The following is a 17,468-nucleotide window of genomic DNA, read 5'->3' on the forward strand; positions in this document are numbered from 1 at the left end:
ATGAGAGCACGTGGAGCTAACGGAACGACCGCACAAACGCAAAGTAAGTGTTACTAACAGCACTTTAATTGGCTGGGTATTAGAATTGATTATGTTTCTAAATTTTAAACAAAAAAAACAACTGGGGGAGATATGTGGGCTATCATATCTGTTGAGGTTGTTATTGTTCTTCTTCTCCTTCTTCTTCTTCTTCTTCTTCTTATTATTATTATTATTAGTATTATTTAAATTGTTATTATTTTGGGGCAAGCTCCATGGTTGCAAAAGACCTGCATTGTTTTGCTAGGATTATTAGACTTCTTATTATTATTCTTCCGGCTCTTGCTACATTCTGCATTCTATTAGTCTTCCTTACATCCTTCCAGAATTTATACTATTATTTTTTAAATATTTTGTGTCATTTACAGCATTCTTTTTAAAACTTGGTTAACTTTACTTTTCAGATGCCAATCAACAGCTGGACTACAACCAAAGCCACATCCAACAGTTCCTCATTGCTGGGGGAGAGCTGGGGCTCAAACACTTCTACACAGAGCTCTCTGTTCTCCTCCTGGTGGTCTACCTTCTAGTGCTCATTAGTAACTTTATGGTTTTCTTTGCGGTGGTGCTGGAGACCAAACTGCACACACCCATGTACATTTTCCTCAGCAGTCTCTCTCTAACAGATATCATCATCACAACCATCGTTCTCCCCAAGATGATATCGGTGTGCCTACTGAATGATATTGCCATTTCTTTCTCCGGCTGCTTCTTGCAGCAGATCACCTATTTGACATTTCAGGTTACTGAGGGCATTTTGCTTCTTTTAATGTGCTATGACCGCTATGTGGCAATTTGCAATCCTCTACGCTACAATGATATCATCAGTCCCCGGATGTGTGTTCTACTCTCAGTCTTTGCTTGCATTGCCGGATTTTTAACGATGATTCCACATACAATGTACGCATCAAGGTTACCTTATTGTGGGACCCGCCTCATGTTCTGGTTTTGTGATTTCCCTCCAGTAATCGCACTGTCCTGTTCGGACACAACAATCCTGCTGTTCACAGCTCTAGGGATTGCTTTACTAGTAATTGTGGTTACAGGATCTGTCATTATTTGGACATACAGTAAAATAATTTTTGCTGTTTTAAAAATGTCTTCTGTAGACGGCCGTAAAAAGGCCTTCTCCACCTGCTCCTCACATCTCAGTATTGTAGTCCTGTTCTACTTCGCACATCTTTGTGTCTATATAAGTTCCACGGTAAAAAATGTTCATCCAAATGTTCTCATCTTGATCTCCATCATGAACTGTTTACTGACTCCATTTGCGAACCCCATCATTTACAGCTTGAGAAATAAAGAGTTAAAGACCGCTATTCTAAAACATTTCCACATCAATGAGGTTTTCATAAGTTTCTCTCGTTTACGTCCCCAGTAAATGTTTTTGGCAGTTTTATGTATCTCAGTTTATGCTGTGACACATATAGACCCTTTGTTTTCAGCATCTCACTCATTTTTTTGTGAATAATCTAGGGACTTGGCAAATAAATATATTTTCTGGCACATCCAACATTGGTGACCTTAATAATATAAAGCTTTACACAGTCATTGCAAAAGCCATCTTAATTTTTATCACCATTCAGCAGTGTTTTCAGCTACACATGTAGCATTGTTATTATCCATCCATCTATCTATCCATCCATCCATTATCTATACTCGCTTATCCTGGTCAGGGTCGCAGGGGGTGCTGGAGTCTATCCCAGCGTACATTAGGTGAGAGGCAGGAATGCACCCTGGACAGGCCGCCAAACTATCGCAGGGCACACACACCATTCACTCACCATTCACTCACACTGTCATACCTATGGGCAATTTAGAGTCTCCAATTAGCCTAACCTGCATGTCTTTGGACTGTGGGAGGAAACCGGAGTACCCGGAGGAAACCCACGCGGACGTGGGGAGAACATGCAAACTCCACACAGAAAGGCCCCAAGCCGAGATTCAAACCCACAACCTTCTTGCTGTGAGGCAACAGTGCTACCCACTGCACCCCCATGCCACCCATTGTTATTACTATTATTATTATTATTATTATTATTATTAGTTGTTGTTGTTGTTGTTTTTGCTGCTGCTGTTGTTCCTACAGGTATAGTGAAAAACACAAAAATGGATAGCTCACCAATGTTAGATAACTAACTTTGAACCTGACAGTTATACACTACATACAGTAAGTACTGCTCACGGGGAGCTTGTAGCTAAAACTGCAATGCTGTTAATGGTGATTCATCAGTGAAATAATGAAAAAAACATACCAAGCCAAGCCAAAACTTACAGTCATGTCTGGGACTAAATTTTATTTCTTGAGGGAGCGATTGGGGGAGTGATGATTATTTATTTATTAATTGTATTGAAAGAAAGAATCTATGGTTTTTTGGTCAGAAATTGGAGATGGTACTGCATTTTTGCTATTAAAGTTTGATTTCCCATAAGCCATATATCGTATGCAATTCTCTGTCACACTGCATCTCCCATTACTGGTACCATATCACTTGTTCTCTGGCTTAACGCTGGATTTTGGTTATTCAAAGTACTGAAACTGATGGGTAGAAATGTGACATTCAAAAATGTTGAAGAAAAAGGTTTGAATAAGGGTAAATGTATCAGAAAAAAGGAGTTAAGTCCCAAATATGCTTCTTTGTACATGCTTTACATAATTATGTTTGGATGTGCCAGGGAAGGGACTTTGCTTTCTCCCAAACTTTAAAGTCATCCATGAAAATCACTTTCAAATGGTAACTGTACGCTCTTATTCAATATATTTCCTTTGTGACCTGTTTTAACCTGAAGTGTTTTTGTCCATAGATTATAAAGCGTTTCAATATTTTTTTAGCCTTCATAATATATATTATTTTAATAATAATAATACATAAAAATACATTGCCCTCCATTATGTTTGGGACAAAGACATATTTTCTTGATTTGGCTCTGTACTCCACAATTTTACATTCATGATAAAACAATTCACATGTGGTTAAAGTGCAGGTTCTTAGCTTTCCTTATAGGGTATTTATATACATTTTGGATTCACTGTGTAGAAATTACAGCACTACCACTAACATTTCAGGGCACGATAAAGTCTGAGACAAATAGCTTCACAGGTGTTCCTAATCAGTTAGGTGCGTTCAGCTGCTTCCTGAGTGTATGTATAAATGACCTTTCAGTATCTTGTCTTAACTTCAGGCTGTTGACTGCCTTTGGAGTCTATTATTGGCATTTATCAGCATGTGGACCAGAGTTGTGCCAGAGAAAGAGCAGTCAGTAAAAAATAGTCAGACACATTAACCAAATCTTAGGCTTGGCAAAATCAATAGTTTGGATCATAATTAAGAAGAAAGAGAGCACTAGTGAGCTCAGTAATCTGAAAGGGCCTGGTAGGCCCAGGGAGATGTCTTCTGTTATTGATGAAATAATTCTCACCGTAATGGACAAAAATAAGAACCTCCAAACACCTGTCCAACAGATCAGAAACACTCTTCAGGAGGCAGGCGTGCATGTGGCAGTGACCACTGTCTGTAGAAAGACTGCATGAACAAAACTACAGAGTCTACACTGCAAGATATGGTGTCAGCTCTGCACATGCAGCTCAATCTGTCTCCTGCCTGATGCACAACATGCAGGCTCAGCACTGCTGCACTTTCAGACTATAACCCCCCATTGTTTAATCAACCAAAATAATAATGATGTTCATCTAATTGTTCAGTGTCTAGAGCACTTTCCTAATAAATGTGTACAAATTCCCGACTGTACTGTTCATGAAACACTAGATGCTAATGGGGAGGGGAGGGGGGGGGGGCATGTTGGTTTGTAAACATGCATGAGTACTTGTTACACATAGTTTTAATTGGTGCTTCGTGGCTGTCACCCTGTATAATTAGCTCCCATGACCCCCTCTAAAGTAAGTTCAATAAAGGGGGTTTTTCCAGTCATAGACACAGATGCTTCCTGTGAGGACCGACTTCGATGAGGAACTCTGTTAAAACGAGCAGCCTCACAGATCCCTCTGAGAGAAAGTTGCAGGTCAGACGAGCAGGCAAGATGAGAGCTCGAGGAGCTAACGGAACGACCGAGCAAACGCAAAGTAAGTGTTACTAACAACACTTTAATTGGCTGGGTATTAGAATTGTTTATATTTCTAAATTTTAAACAAAAAAAACAACTGGGGGAAATATGTGGGCTATCATATCTGTTGAGGTTGTTATTGTTCTTCTTCTCCTTCTTCTTCTTCTTCTTCTTATTATTATTATTATTTAAATTATTATTTATTTTGGGGCAAGTTCCATGGTTGCAAAAGACCTGCATTGTTTTGCTAGGATTATTAGACTTCTTATTATTATTCTTCCGGTTCTTGCTACACTCTGCATTCTATTAGTCTTCCTTACATCCTTCCAGAATTTATACTATTATTTTTTAAATATTTTGTGTCATTTACAGAATTATTTTTAAAACTTGGTTAACTTTACTTTTCAGATGCCAATCAACAGCTGGACTACAACCAAAGCCACATCCAACAGTTCCTCATTGCTGGGGGAGAGCTGGGACTCAAACACTTCTACACAGAGCTCTCTGTTCTCCTCCTGGTGGTCTACCTTCTAGTGCTCATTGGTAACTTTATGGTTTTCTTTGCAGTGGTGCTGGAGACCAAACTGCACACACCCATGTACATTTTCCTCAGCAGTCTCTCTCTAACAGATATCATCATCACAACCAGCGTTCTCCCCAAGATGATATCGGTGTGCCTACTGAATGATATTGCCATTTCTTTCTCTGGCTGCTTCTTGCAGCAGATCACCTATTTGACATTTCAGGTTACTGAGAGCATTTTGCTTCTTTTAATGTGCTATGACCGCTATGTGGCAATTTGCAATCCTCTACGCTACAATGATATCATCAATCCCCGGATGTGTGTTCTACTCTCAGTCTTTGCTTGCATTGTTGGATTTTTAGTGATGCTTCCACTTACAACGTATGCATCAAGGTTAACTTATTGTGGGAACCACATCATGTTCTGGTTTTGTGATTTCCCTACAGTTATCGCACTGTCCTGTTTGGACACAACAATCATGCTGTTCACAGCTCTATCGATTGCTTTACTACTAACTGTGAGTATTGCAATTGTCATTACTTGGACATACAGTAAAATAATTTTCGCAGTTTTAAAAATTACTTCTGTAGATGGGCGTAAAAAGGCCTTCTCCACCTGCTCCTCACATCTCAGTATTGTAGTCCTGTTCTACTTCGCACATATTTGTGTCTATATAAGTTCCATGGCAAAAAATGTTCATCCGAATGTTGTCATCTTGATCTCCATCATGAACTGTTTACTGACTCCATTTGCGAATCCCATCATTTACAGCTTGAGAAATAAAGAGTTAAAGACCGCTATTCTAAAACACTTCCACATCAATGAGGTTTTCATAAGTTTCTCTCGTTTACGTCCCCAGTAAATGTTTTTGTCAGTCTTATCTAGCTCAAGTTATGCTGTGACACATACAATATGGGCCCTTTGTGTTGAGTATCTGACTCTTTTTTTTGTGAATATCCAACATTTTTGCTCTTTGGTGACCTTAATAATATAAATCTTTACACACTCATTGCAAATGCCATGTTAATTTTTATCACCATTTAGCAGTGTTCTCAGCTACACACATAGCATTATTATTATTATTATTATTATCATCATCATTATTAGTTGTTATTGTTGTTGTTGTTGTTTTTGCTCCTGCTGTTGTTCCTGCAGGTATAGTGAAAAACACAAAAATTGAGAGCTCACCAATGTTAGATAACCAACTTTGATCCTGACCCTTATACACTATGTAAGTCGTGCTCTCGGGGAGCTTTGTACCTAATACTGAAATGCTGTTAATGGTGATGCATCAGTGACATGATGAAAGAACACACCAAGCCAAGCCAAAACTAAAAGTCATGCCTGGGACTAAATTTTATTTCTTGAGGCAGCGATTGGGATGGTGGTGTTTACGTATTTATTCATTTATTTTTATTGCATTGAAGGAAAACGTCTGTTTTTTCAGTCAGATATTTGGGTGGGTACTGCATTTTTTGCAATTAAAGTTTGATTTCCCATAAACCATACATAGCATGCAATTCTTTGGCACGCTGCATCTCCCACTACTGGTACCATATCACTTGTTCTCTGGCTTAACGCTGGATTTTGGTTATTCAAAGTACTGAAACTGATGGGTAGAAATGTGACATTCAAAAATGTTGAAGAAAAAGGTTTGAATAAGGGTAAATGTATCAGAAAAAATGAGTTAAGTCCCAAATATGCTTCTTTGTACATGCTTTACATAATTATGTTTGGATGTGCCAGGGAAGGGACTTTGCTTTCTCCCAAACTTTAAAGTCATCCATGAAAATCACTTTCAAATGGTAACTGTACACTCTTATTCAATATATTTCCTTTGTGACCTGTTTTAACCTGAAGTGTTTTTGTCCATAGATTATAAAGCGTTTCAATATTTTTTTAGCCTTCATAATATATATTATTTTAATAATAATAATACATAAAAATACATTGCCCTCCATTATGTTTGGGACAAAGACATATTTTCTTGATTTGGCTCTGTACTCCACAATTTGACATTCATGATAAAACAATTCACATATGGTTAAAGTGCAGGTTCTTAGCTTTCCTTATAGGGTATTTATATACATTTTGGATTCACAGTGTAGAAATTACAGCACTACCACTAACATTTCAGTGCACCATAATATCTGAGACAAATTGGTTCACGGGTGTTCCTAATTAGCTAGGTGTGTTTAATTGCTTCCTTTGTGGAGGTTTAACTGACCTTTCAGTACCTAGTCTTAACACTAGGTTCTTGACTCCCTTTGGAGTCTGTTATTGGCATTTGTTAGCATGTGGACCAGAGTTGTGCCAAAGAAAGAGCAGTCAGTAAAAAAATATTCAGACACATTGACCAAACCTTAGGCTTGCCAAAATCAATAGTTTGGATCATAATTAAGAAGAGAGCACTAGTGAGCTCAGTAATCTGAAAGGGCGTGGTAGGCCCAGGGAGATGTCTTCTGTTATTGATGAAATAATTCTCACCATAATGGAAAAAATAAAAAACCTCCAAACACCTGTCCAACAGATCAGAAACACTCTTCAGGAGGCAGGCGTGGATGTGGCAGTGACCACTGTCTGTAGAAAGACTACATGAACAAAACTACAGAGTCTACATTGCAAGATATGGTGCCAGCTCTGCACATGCAGCTCGATCTGTCTCCTGCCTGATCCATACCATGCAGGCTCAGCACTGCTGCACTTTCAGACTATAACCCCCCCTCCCCCCCCCCCCATTGTTTAATCAACCAAAATAATAATGATGTTCATCTAATTGTTCAGTGTCTAGAGCACTTTCCTAATAAATGTGTACAAATCCCCGACTGTACTGTTCATGAAACACTGGATGCTAATGGGGAGGGGGGGGGGGGGGGCATGTTGGTTTGTAAACATGCATGAGTACTTGTTACACATAGATTTAATTGGTGCTTCATGGGTGTCACCCTGTATAATTAGCTCCCATGAACCCCTCTAAAGTAAGTTTAATAAAGGGGGCTTTTCCAGTCATAGACACAGATGCTTCCTGTGATGACCGACTTCGATGAGGCACTCTGTTAAAACGAGCAGCCTCACAGAACGCTGGGAGAGAAAGTTGCAGGTCAGACGAGCAGGCAAGATGAGAGCACGAGGAGCTAACGGAACGACCGAGCAAACGCAAAGTAAGTGTTACTAACAACACTTTAATTGGCTGGGTATTAGAATTGATTATGTTTATAAATTTTAAACAAAAAAAAAACAACTGGGGAAGATATGTGGGCTATCATATCTGTTGTGGTTGTTATTGTTCTTCTTCTCCTTCTTCTTCTTCTTCCTCTTCTTCTTATTATTATTATTATTATTATTATTTAAATTATTATTTATTTTGGGGCAAGCTCCATGGTTGCAAAAGACCGGCATTGTTTTGCTAGGATTATTAGACTTCTTATTATTATTCTTCCGGCTCTTGCTACACTCTGCATTCTATTAGTCTTCCTTACATCCTTCCAGAATTTATACTATTATTTTTTAAATATTTTATGTCATTTACAGAATTCTTTTTTAAACTTGGTTAACTTTACTTTTCAGATGCCAATCAACAGCTGGACTACAACCAAAGCCACATCCAACAGTTCCTCATTGCTGGGGGAGAGCTGGGGTTCAAACACTTCTACACAGAGCTCTCTGTTCTCCTCCTGGTGGTCTACCTTCTAGTGCTCATTGGTAACTTTTTGGTTTTCTTTGCAGTGGTGCTGGAGACCAAACTGCACACACCCATGTACATTTTCCTCAGTAGTCTCTCTCTAACAGATATCATCATCACAACCAGCGTTCTCCCCAAGATGATATCGGTGTGCCTACTGAATGATATTGCCATTTCTTTCTCCGGCTGCTTCTTGCAGCAGATCACCTATTTGACATTTCAGGTTACTGAGAGCATTTTGCTTCTTTTAATGTGCTATGACCGCTATGTGGCAATTTGCAATCCTCTACGCTACAATGATATCATCAATCCCCGGATGTGTGTTCTACTCTCAGTCTTTGCTTGCATTGCCGGATTTTTAACGATGATTCCACTTACATTGTACGCATCAAGGTTACCTTATTGTGGGACTCGCCTCATGTTCTGGTTTTGTGATTTCCCTCCAGTAATCGCACTGTCCTGTTTGGACACAACAATCCTGCTGTTCACAGGTCTAGGGGTTGCTTTACTAGTAATTGTGGTTCCAGGATCTATCATTATTTGGACATACAGTAAAATAATTTTTGCAGTTTTAAAAATGTCTTCTGTAGACGGCCGTAAAAAGGCCTTCTCCACCTGCTCCTCACATCTCAGTATTGTAATCCTGTTCTACTTCGCACATCTTTGTGTCTATATAAGTTCCACGGTAAAAAATGTTCATCCGAATGTTCTCATCTTAATCTCTATCATGAACTGTTTACTGACTCCATTTGCGAACCCCATCATTTACAGCTTGAGAAATAAAGAGTTAAAGACCGCTATTCTAAAACACTTCCACATCAATGAGGTTTTCATAAGTTTCTCTCGTTTACGTCCCCAGTAAATGTTTTTGTCAGTCTTATGTATCTCAGTTTATGCTGTGACACATATAGGCCCTTTGTTTTCAGCATCTCACTAGTTTTTTTGTGAATTATCTAGGGACTTGGCAAAGAAATATATTTTCTGGCACATTATCCAACATTGGTGACCTTAATAATATAAAGCATTACACAGTCATTGCAAAAGGCATGTTCATTTTTATCACCACTCAGCAGTGTTTTCAGCTACATTGTTATTATCCATCCATCCATCCATCCATCCATCCATTATCTATACCCGCTTAACCTGGTCAGGGTTGTGGTGGGTGCTGGAGCCTATCCCAGCGTACATTGGGGTGAGAGGCAGGAATACACCCTGGCCAGGCCTCCAATCTATCGCAGGGCACACACAACATTCACTCATCATTCATTCACACACTCATAACTATGGGCAATTTAGAGTCTCCAATTAGCCTAACCTGCATATCTTTGGACTGTGGGAGGAAACCTGAGTACCCGAAGGAAACCCACGCAGACACGGGGAGAACATGCAAACTCCACACAGAAAGGCCCCAAGCCGAGATTCGAACCCACAACTTTCTTGCTGTGAGGTGACTGTGCTACCCACTGCACCCCCATGCCGCCCATTGTTATTATTATTATTATTATTATTATTATTATTATTATTAGTTGTTGTTGTTGTTGTTTTTGCTGCTGCCGTTGTTTTTACAGGAATAGTGAAAAACACAAAAATGGATAGTTCACCAATGTTACATAACTAACTTTGATCCTGATAGTTATACACTGCATACAGTAAGTACTGCTCATGGGGACCTTGTAGCTAAATCTGCAATGCTGTTAATGGTGATTCATCAGTGAAATAATGAAAAAACACACCAAGCCAAGCCAAAACTTACAGTCATGTCTAAATTTTATTTCTTGAGGCAGCGATTGGGGGAGTGATGATTATTTATTTATGTATTGTATTGAAAGAAAGTATCTATGGTTTTTGGTCATAAATTGGGGAGGGTACTGCATTTATTGCAATTAAAGTTTGATTTCCCATAAGCCATACATAGTATGCAAATCTCTGTCACACTGCATCTCCCATTACTGGTACCACATCACTTGTTCTCTGGTTTAACGCTGGATTTTGGTTATTCGAAGTCGTGAAACTGATGGGTAGAAATGGGACATTCAAAAATGTTGAAGAAAAAGGTTTGAATAAGGGTAAATGTACCAGAAAAAAGAAGTTAAACCCCAAATATGCTTTATTGTAGACGCTTTACTTGATTATGTTTGGATGTGCCAGAGAAGGGGTTTGCTCTCTACCAAACCTTAATTTCTTCCATTAAAATCATTATCAAATGGTAACTTTACGGTCTTATTTAATGTATTTTCTTTGTGACCTGTTTTAACTTAAAGTGTTTTGGTCCATAAATTACAAAGCGTTGCTATATTTTTCAAACCTTCAAAATATATGTAATTTCAATAATAAAAATGCATAAAAACAATGTGCCCTCCATAATGTTTGGGATAAAGACATATTTTCTTGATTTGGCTCTCTACTCAACATTTTTACATTTGTAATAAAACAATTAAAATGTAGGTTCTTATCTTTTTCCTAAAGGGTGTTTATATCCATTTTGGTTTCACCATGTAGAAATTACAGCACATTACAATTTCAGTGCACCATAATATCTGAGACAAATTGGTTCACAGGTGTTCCTAATTAGCTAGGTGTGTTTAATTGCTTCCTTTGTGTAGGTTTAACTGACCTTTCAGTACCTAGTTTTGACATTAGGTTCTTGACTCCCTTTGGAGTCTGTTATTGGCATTTGTCAGCATGTGGACCAGAGTTGTGCCAAAGAAAGAGCAGTCAGTAAAAAAATAGTCAGACACATTGACCAAACCTTAGGCTTGCCAAAATCAATAGTTTGGATCATAATTAAGAAGAGAGCACTAGTGAGCTCAGTAATCTGAAAGGACGTGGTAGGCCCAGGGAGATGTCTTCTGTTATTGACGAAATAATTCTCACCATAATGGAAAAAATAAAAAACCTCCAAACACCTGTCCAACAGATCAGAAACACTCTTCAGGAGGCAGGCGTGGATGTGGCAGTGACCACTGTCTGTAGAAAGACTGCATGAACAAAACTACAGAGTCTACACTGCAAGATATGGTGTCAGCTCTGCATATGCAGCTCGATCTGTCTCCTGCCTGATGCACAACATGCAGGCTCAGCACTGCTGCACTTTCAGACTATAACCCCCCTCCCCCCCCATTGTTTAATCAACCAAAATAATAATGATGTTCATCTAATTGTTCAGTGTCTTGAGCACTTTCCTAATAAATGTGTACAAATTCCCGACTGTACTGTTCATGAAACACTAGATGCTAATGGGGAGGGGGGGGGGGCATGTTGGTTTGTAAACATGCATGAGTACTTGTTACACATAGTTTAAATTGGTGCTTCGTGGGTGTCACCCTGTATAATTAGCTCCCTTGACCCCCTCTAAAGGAAGTTTAATAAAGGGGGCTTTTCCAGTCATAGACACAGATGCTTCCTGTGAGGACCGACTTCGATGAGGAACTCTGTTAAAACGAGCAGCCTCACAGAACCCTGGGAGAGAAAGTTGCAGGTCAGACGAGCAGGCAAGATGAGAGCTCGAGGAGCTAACGGAACGACTGGGCAAACGCAAAGTAAGTGTTACTAACAACACTTTAATTGGCTGGGTATTAGAATTGTTTATATTTCTAAATTTTAAACAAAAAAAACAACTGGGGGAGATATGTGGGCTATCATATCTGTTGTGGTTGTTATTGTTCTTCTTCTCCTTCTTCTTCTTCTTCTTATTATTATTATTATTATTATTATTTAAATTATTATTTATTTTGGGGCAAGTTCCATGGTTGCAAAAGACCTGCATTGTTTTGCTAGGATTATTAGACTTCTTATTATTATTCTTCCAGTTCTTGCTACACTCTGCATTCTATTAGTCTTCCTTACATCCTTCCAGAATTTATACTATTATTTTTTAAATATTTTGTGTCATTTACAGAATTCTTTTTAAAACTTGGTTAACTTTACTTTTCAGATGCCAATCAACAGCTGGACTACAACCAAAGCCACATCCAACAGTTCCTCATTGCTGGGGGAGAGCTGGGGCTCAAACACTTCTACACAGAGCTCTCTGTTCTCCTCCTGGTGGTCTACCTTCTAGTGCTCATTAGTAACTTTATGGTTTTCTTTGCGGTGGTGCTGGAGACCAAACTGCACACACCCATGTACATTTTCCTCAGTAGTCTCTCGTTAACAGATATCATCATCACAACCAGCGTTCTCCCCAAGATGATATCGGTGTGCCTACTGAATGACATTGCCATTTCTTTCTCCGGCTGCTTCTTGCAGCAGATCACCTATTCAACATTTCAGGTTACTGAGGGCATTTTGCTTCTTTTAATGTGCTATGACCGCTATGTGGCAATTTGCAATCCTCTACGCTACAATGATATCATCAGTCCCCGGATGTGTGTTCTACTCTCAGTCATTGCTTGCATTGTTGGATTTTTAATGATGATTCCACTTACAATGTACACATCAAGGTTACCTTTTTGTGGGAACCACCTCATGTTCTGGTTTTGTGATTTCCCTCCAGTAATCGCACTGTCCTGTTCGGACACAACAATCCTGCTGTTCACAGCGCTAGGGGTTGCTTTACTAGTAATTGCGGTTCCAGGATCTGTCATTATTTATACATACAGTAAAATTATTTTCGCAGTTTTAAAAATGTCTTCTGTAGACGGGCGTAAAAAGGCCTTCTCCACCTGCTCCTCACATCTCAGTATTGTAATCCTGTTCTACTTCGCACATCTTTGTGTCTATATAAGTTCCTCGGTAAAAAATGTTCATCCAAATGTTCTCATCTTGATCTCAATCTTCAACTGTTTACTGATTCCATTTGCGAACCCCATCATTTACAGCTTGAGAAATAAAGAGTTAAAGACCGCTATTCTAAAACATTTCTACATCAATGAGGTTTTCATAAGTTTCTCTCGTTTACGTCCCCAGTAAATGTTTTTGTCAGTCTTATGTATCTCAGTTTATGCTGTGACACATATAGGCCCTTTGTTTTCAGCATCTCACTCATTTTTTGTGAATAATCTAAAGTCTTGGCAAAGAAATATATTTTCTGGCACATTATCCAACATTGGTGACCTTAATAATATAAAGCTTTACACAGTCATTGCAAAAGCCATGTTCATTTCTATCACCATTCAGCAGTGTTTTCAGCTACACATGTACCATTGTTATTATCCATCCATCCATCTATCCATCCATCCATTATCTATACCCGCTTATCCTGGGCAGGGTTGTGGTGGGTGCTGGAGCCTATCCCAGCGTACATTGGGGCGAGAGGCAGGAATACACCCTGGCCAGGCCTCCAATCTATCGAAGGGCACACACAACATTCACTCATCATTCACTCACACACTCATAACTATGGGCAATTTAGAGTCTCCAATTAGCCTAACCTGCATATCTTTGGACTGTGGGAGGAAACCGGAGTACCCGGAGGAAACCCAGGCGGACACGGGGAGAACATGCAAACTCCACACAGAAAGGCCCCAAGCCGAAATTCAAACCCACAACCTTCTTGCTGTGAGGCGACAGTGCTACCCACTGCACCCCCATGCCGCCCATTGTTATTATTATTATTATTATTATTATTATTATTATTATTATTATTATTATTATTATTATTAGTTGTTGTTGTTGTTGTTTTTGCTGCTGCGGTTGTTTTTACAGGATCAGTGAAAAACAAAAAAATGGATAGCTCACCAATGTTACATAACTAACTTTGATCCTGACAGTTATACACTACATACAGTAAGTACTGCTCATGGGGAGCTTGTAGCTAAAACTGCAATGCTGTAATGGTGATTCATCAGTGAAATAATGAAAAAACACACCAAGCCAAGCCAAAACTTATAGTCATGTCTGGGACTAAATTTTATTTCTTGAGGCAGCGATTGGGTGAGTGATGATTATTTATTTATGTATTGCATTGAAAGAAAGTATCTATGGTTTTTGGTCAGAAAATGGGGAGGGTACTGCATTTTTTGCAATTAAAGTTTGATTTCCCATAAGCCATACACAGTATGCAATTCTCTGTCACACTGCATCTCCCATTACTGGTACCACATCACTTGTTCTCTGGTTTAACGCTGGATTTTGGTTATTCAAAGTACTGAAACTGATGGGTAGAAATGTGACATTCAAAAATGTTGAATAAAAAGGTTTGAATAAGGGTAAATGTACCAGAAAAACAGGAGTTAAACCCCAAATATGCTTTATTGTAGACGCTTTACTTGATTATGTTTGGATGTGCCAGAGAAGGGGTTTGCTCTCTACCAAACCTTAATTTCTTCCATTAAAATCATTATCAAATGGTAACTTTACGGTCTTATTTAATGTATTTTCTTTGTGACCTGTTTTCACTTAAAGTGTTTTGGTCCTTAAATTACAAAGCATTTCTATATTTTTCAAACCTTCAAAATATATGTAATTTCAATAATAAAAATGCATAAAAATACTGTGCCCTCCATAATGTTTGGGACAAAGACATATTTTCTTGATTTGGCTCTCTACTCAACATTTTTACATTTGTAATAAAACAATTAAAATGCAGGTTCTTATCTTTTTCCTAAAGGGTGTTTATATACATTTTGGTTTCACCATGTAGAAATGACAGCACTACCATTACAATTTCAGTGCACCATAATATCTGAGACAAATAGGTTCACGGGTGTTCCTAATTAGCTAGGTGTGTTTAATTGTTTCCTTTGTGTAGGTTTAACTGACCTTTCAGTATCTAGTCTTGACACTAGGTTCTTGACTCCTTTTGGAGTCTGTTATTGGCATTTGTCAGCATGTGGACCAGAGTTGTGCCAAAGAAAGAGCAGTCAGTAAAAAAATAGTCAGACACATTGACCAAACCTTAGGCTTGCCAAAATCAATAGTTTGGATTATAATTAAGAAGAGAGCACTAGTGAGCTCAGTAATCTGAAAGGGCGTGGTAGGCCCAGGGAGATGTCTTCTGTTATTGATTAAATAATTCTCACCATAATGGAAAAAATAAAAGACCTCCAAACACCCGTCCAACAGATCAGAAACACTCTTCAGGAGGCAGGCGTGGATGTGGCAGTGACCACTGTCTATAAAAACACTACATGAACAAAACTACAGAGTCTACACTGCAAGATATGGCGTCAGCTCTGCACATGCAGCTCGATTTGTCTCCTGCCTGATCCACACCATGCAGGCTCAGCACTGCTGCACTTTCAGACTATAACCACCAGAGGTGGGTAGTAACGCGTTATATTTACTCCGTTACATTTACTTAAGTAACTTTTTGAATAAATTGTACTTGTAAGAGTAGTTTTAATGCAACATACTTTTCACTTTTACTTGAGTATATTTGCGAAGAAAAAATGTTACTTTTACTCCGTTATATTCGGCTACATTCCGCTCGTTACTTTTATTTTTTACCCATTTTTTACTCAATGCACGTTCTGTTTGTTTCATTCTCTCAGAGAGACTTCAGCCAAAGAGACTGACTGGTCTTTGCTTTGGCTCTGTCACAGCCCCAAATGACTCCGTTTCACCAATCAAACGTAGCCAGTCACAGCACACAGAAGGATGAGTGGGCGACAACAATGGCTGAAACAACGGCGGGTGATTCGTAGGAGGCAGAACACCCCTGGCCTCACGTTCAAACTATGTTTTACTTACAGACTACCAAAAACAGTAGTTACATTATGCGCTGCCTTCTTTGTCTGCCTAGAAATGTGGACATTTCAGCCTACAAGAACTCAACTTCGAACTTGAGAAAATATGTGGCGGTAAGTTGTAGGTTAGTTTTGGCTGTGGATAGCTAACTATTTGACTGAGTGGTCATTTATTGTCTTGGACAATCCGTTTGTGAAATATACGCGCATCGGTACCTTCCAAAATAGCTGTGCCTAATACCACACGCCTTGTTTACGGCGTTGTCGCCCTTTTTAGTACAGTCTGGCTTGATTGACAATTCATTTATTCAGTAGGTGAGAGTATAAGCTTTCTAACGATGTATAACATGTCTAATTTTGCTTTTGGAATAGCGTTTTTTAGGTCAGTGTAACCGAAATTTTTCTTATCATCGCATTCACTTATGCATTCACTCACGAAACGAGGTCAACTATTATTCGTAATTTCTTGGGAAATACTATTATTATTGAGGACTTCTGGGCATAGCTAAGCCGCATGTTTGCTGATAGACCTAGCTGACATTGTTTTCTGGAGCAAAACAGAAGCGGATTGAACTGTATTGTTGATTTACTGTCTCTGTCTCCATCTACTGAACACAGATAAGATTTCATCATTGCTATGTAAGTAGGCTATTATTGTTCAAAATACTTCGGTTATATACGTTATTTTTGAAATTGAGTGTGTTTAAATAGGTTACTGGTATTAATGTGGATATTTCACACTGTAATGTAAGCGTTAGTTAGTAGTGTAATAGTTTTTGTGAAGCATGCAACAGTCATGACGTGAGCGCTGGAACATTGCATAGCATTGCATAGCATACATAAAGTTTGTTTACGCTAAACCGGAAGTTCTGCACATATTCCGAACAAGGCATCATGGGACTTTGGAATATTGTGGATAAGTGCATCATAAGGTACAATAATGGTGCGACAAAGCATTATGTTTTCCACATATAAAGTTTCTGTTTGAATTTGAGCAGGTTCCTCTTTGTTGTGATGATGAGTCTATTTTGATGGATAAATCCCCTGTAGCCTCATTGATATTTTTTCTGTCAACGGAGGGTTCACCCCAACAAACTGATGAGGTATACAGACTTAATAGAGTACAACAGAAAGCGAAAATCCTCCTCTTCTGACGAACCTCCTGTGTATTGTTTTATTTAAAGGGATATGATTTAGGCCATATTTGAATTTGCACATGGCTATTTTATATTTTGTTTATTTCTATTGGACAGGCATTTACAATTTTATATTTTGGACATTTGGATTTTTACGTTCATCTTGCTCTGCTTATTTCAACATTAAATCAGATTATATGAAGTAACTCAGTACTTGAGTAGTCTTTTCACAAGATACTTTCTTACTCTTACTCAAGTAATTATTTGGATGACTACTTTTACTTCTACTTGAGTCATTATTATTTTAAAGAAACAATACTTTTACTTGAGTACAGTTTTTGGCTACTCTACCCACCTCTGATAACCACCCCCCGCCCCCCCCCCAATTGTTTAATTAA

At 38.7% G+C, this 17,468-nt stretch overlaps 4 protein-coding genes across 4 annotated transcripts in view; all 4 read left to right on the forward strand.

The window, feature by feature from the left end:
* LOC118209166 (olfactory receptor 6N1-like) overlaps positions 1–17,468 on the forward strand; it is a 19,523-nt gene continuing 2,055 nt past the window's right edge. The window contains exons 1-2 of the mRNA XM_035384327.1: positions 1–43; positions 444–1,420. Coding sequence (XP_035240218.1) covers positions 1–43; positions 444–1,420 — 1,020 coding nt within the window. The remainder of the gene's footprint in view (positions 44–443; positions 1,421–17,468) is intronic.
* Positions 3,979–5,742, forward strand: LOC118209871 (olfactory receptor 10J1-like). Its single transcript, XM_035385584.1, has 2 exons — positions 3,979–4,120; positions 4,510–5,742. Exons 1-2 carry the CDS (start codon positions 4,003–4,005, stop codon positions 5,484–5,486), a joined length of 1,095 nt encoding a protein of 364 aa, XP_035241475.1. The 5' UTR covers positions 3,979–4,002; the 3' UTR covers positions 5,487–5,742.
* On the forward strand, positions 7,673–9,438 carry LOC118209877 (olfactory receptor 10J1-like). Its single transcript, XM_035385593.1, has 2 exons — positions 7,673–7,785; positions 8,192–9,438. The coding sequence occupies exons 1-2, from the start codon at positions 7,743–7,745 to the stop codon at positions 9,166–9,168; spliced, it is 1,020 nt and encodes a 339-aa protein (XP_035241484.1). The 5' UTR covers positions 7,673–7,742; the 3' UTR covers positions 9,169–9,438.
* LOC118209865 (olfactory receptor 6K3-like) lies at positions 11,686–13,666 on the forward strand. The gene is made up of 2 exons (XM_035385574.1): positions 11,686–11,845; positions 12,241–13,666. The coding sequence occupies exons 1-2, from the start codon at positions 11,728–11,730 to the stop codon at positions 13,215–13,217; spliced, it is 1,095 nt and encodes a 364-aa protein (XP_035241465.1). The 5' UTR covers positions 11,686–11,727; the 3' UTR covers positions 13,218–13,666.

The sequence above is a fragment of the Anguilla anguilla genome, chromosome 12, assembly GCF_013347855.1.
Source record: "Anguilla anguilla isolate fAngAng1 chromosome 12, fAngAng1.pri, whole genome shotgun sequence".
NCBI classification, from domain to species: domain Eukaryota; kingdom Metazoa; phylum Chordata; class Actinopteri; order Anguilliformes; family Anguillidae; genus Anguilla; species Anguilla anguilla.

Excerpts from the sequence above, each read along its gene's own strand:
- LOC118209871 (XM_035385584.1), top strand. The coding sequence starts at position 4,003 with ATGAGGAACTCTGTTAAAACGAGCAGCCTCACAGATCCCTCTGAGAGA. Across the intron at positions 4,121-4,509 it reads AACGACCGAGCAAACGCAAA|ATGCCAATCAACAGCTGGAC; the intron begins GTAAGTGTTACT and ends TTTACTTTTCAG.
- LOC118209877 (XM_035385593.1), top strand. The coding sequence starts at position 7,743 with ATGAGAGCACGAGGAGCTAACGGAACGACCGAGCAAACGCAAA. Across the intron at positions 7,786-8,191 it reads AACGACCGAGCAAACGCAAA|ATGCCAATCAACAGCTGGAC; the intron begins GTAAGTGTTACT and ends TTTACTTTTCAG.
- LOC118209865 (XM_035385574.1), top strand. The coding sequence starts at position 11,728 with ATGAGGAACTCTGTTAAAACGAGCAGCCTCACAGAACCCTGGGAGAGA. Across the intron at positions 11,846-12,240 it reads AACGACTGGGCAAACGCAAA|ATGCCAATCAACAGCTGGAC; the intron begins GTAAGTGTTACT and ends TTTACTTTTCAG.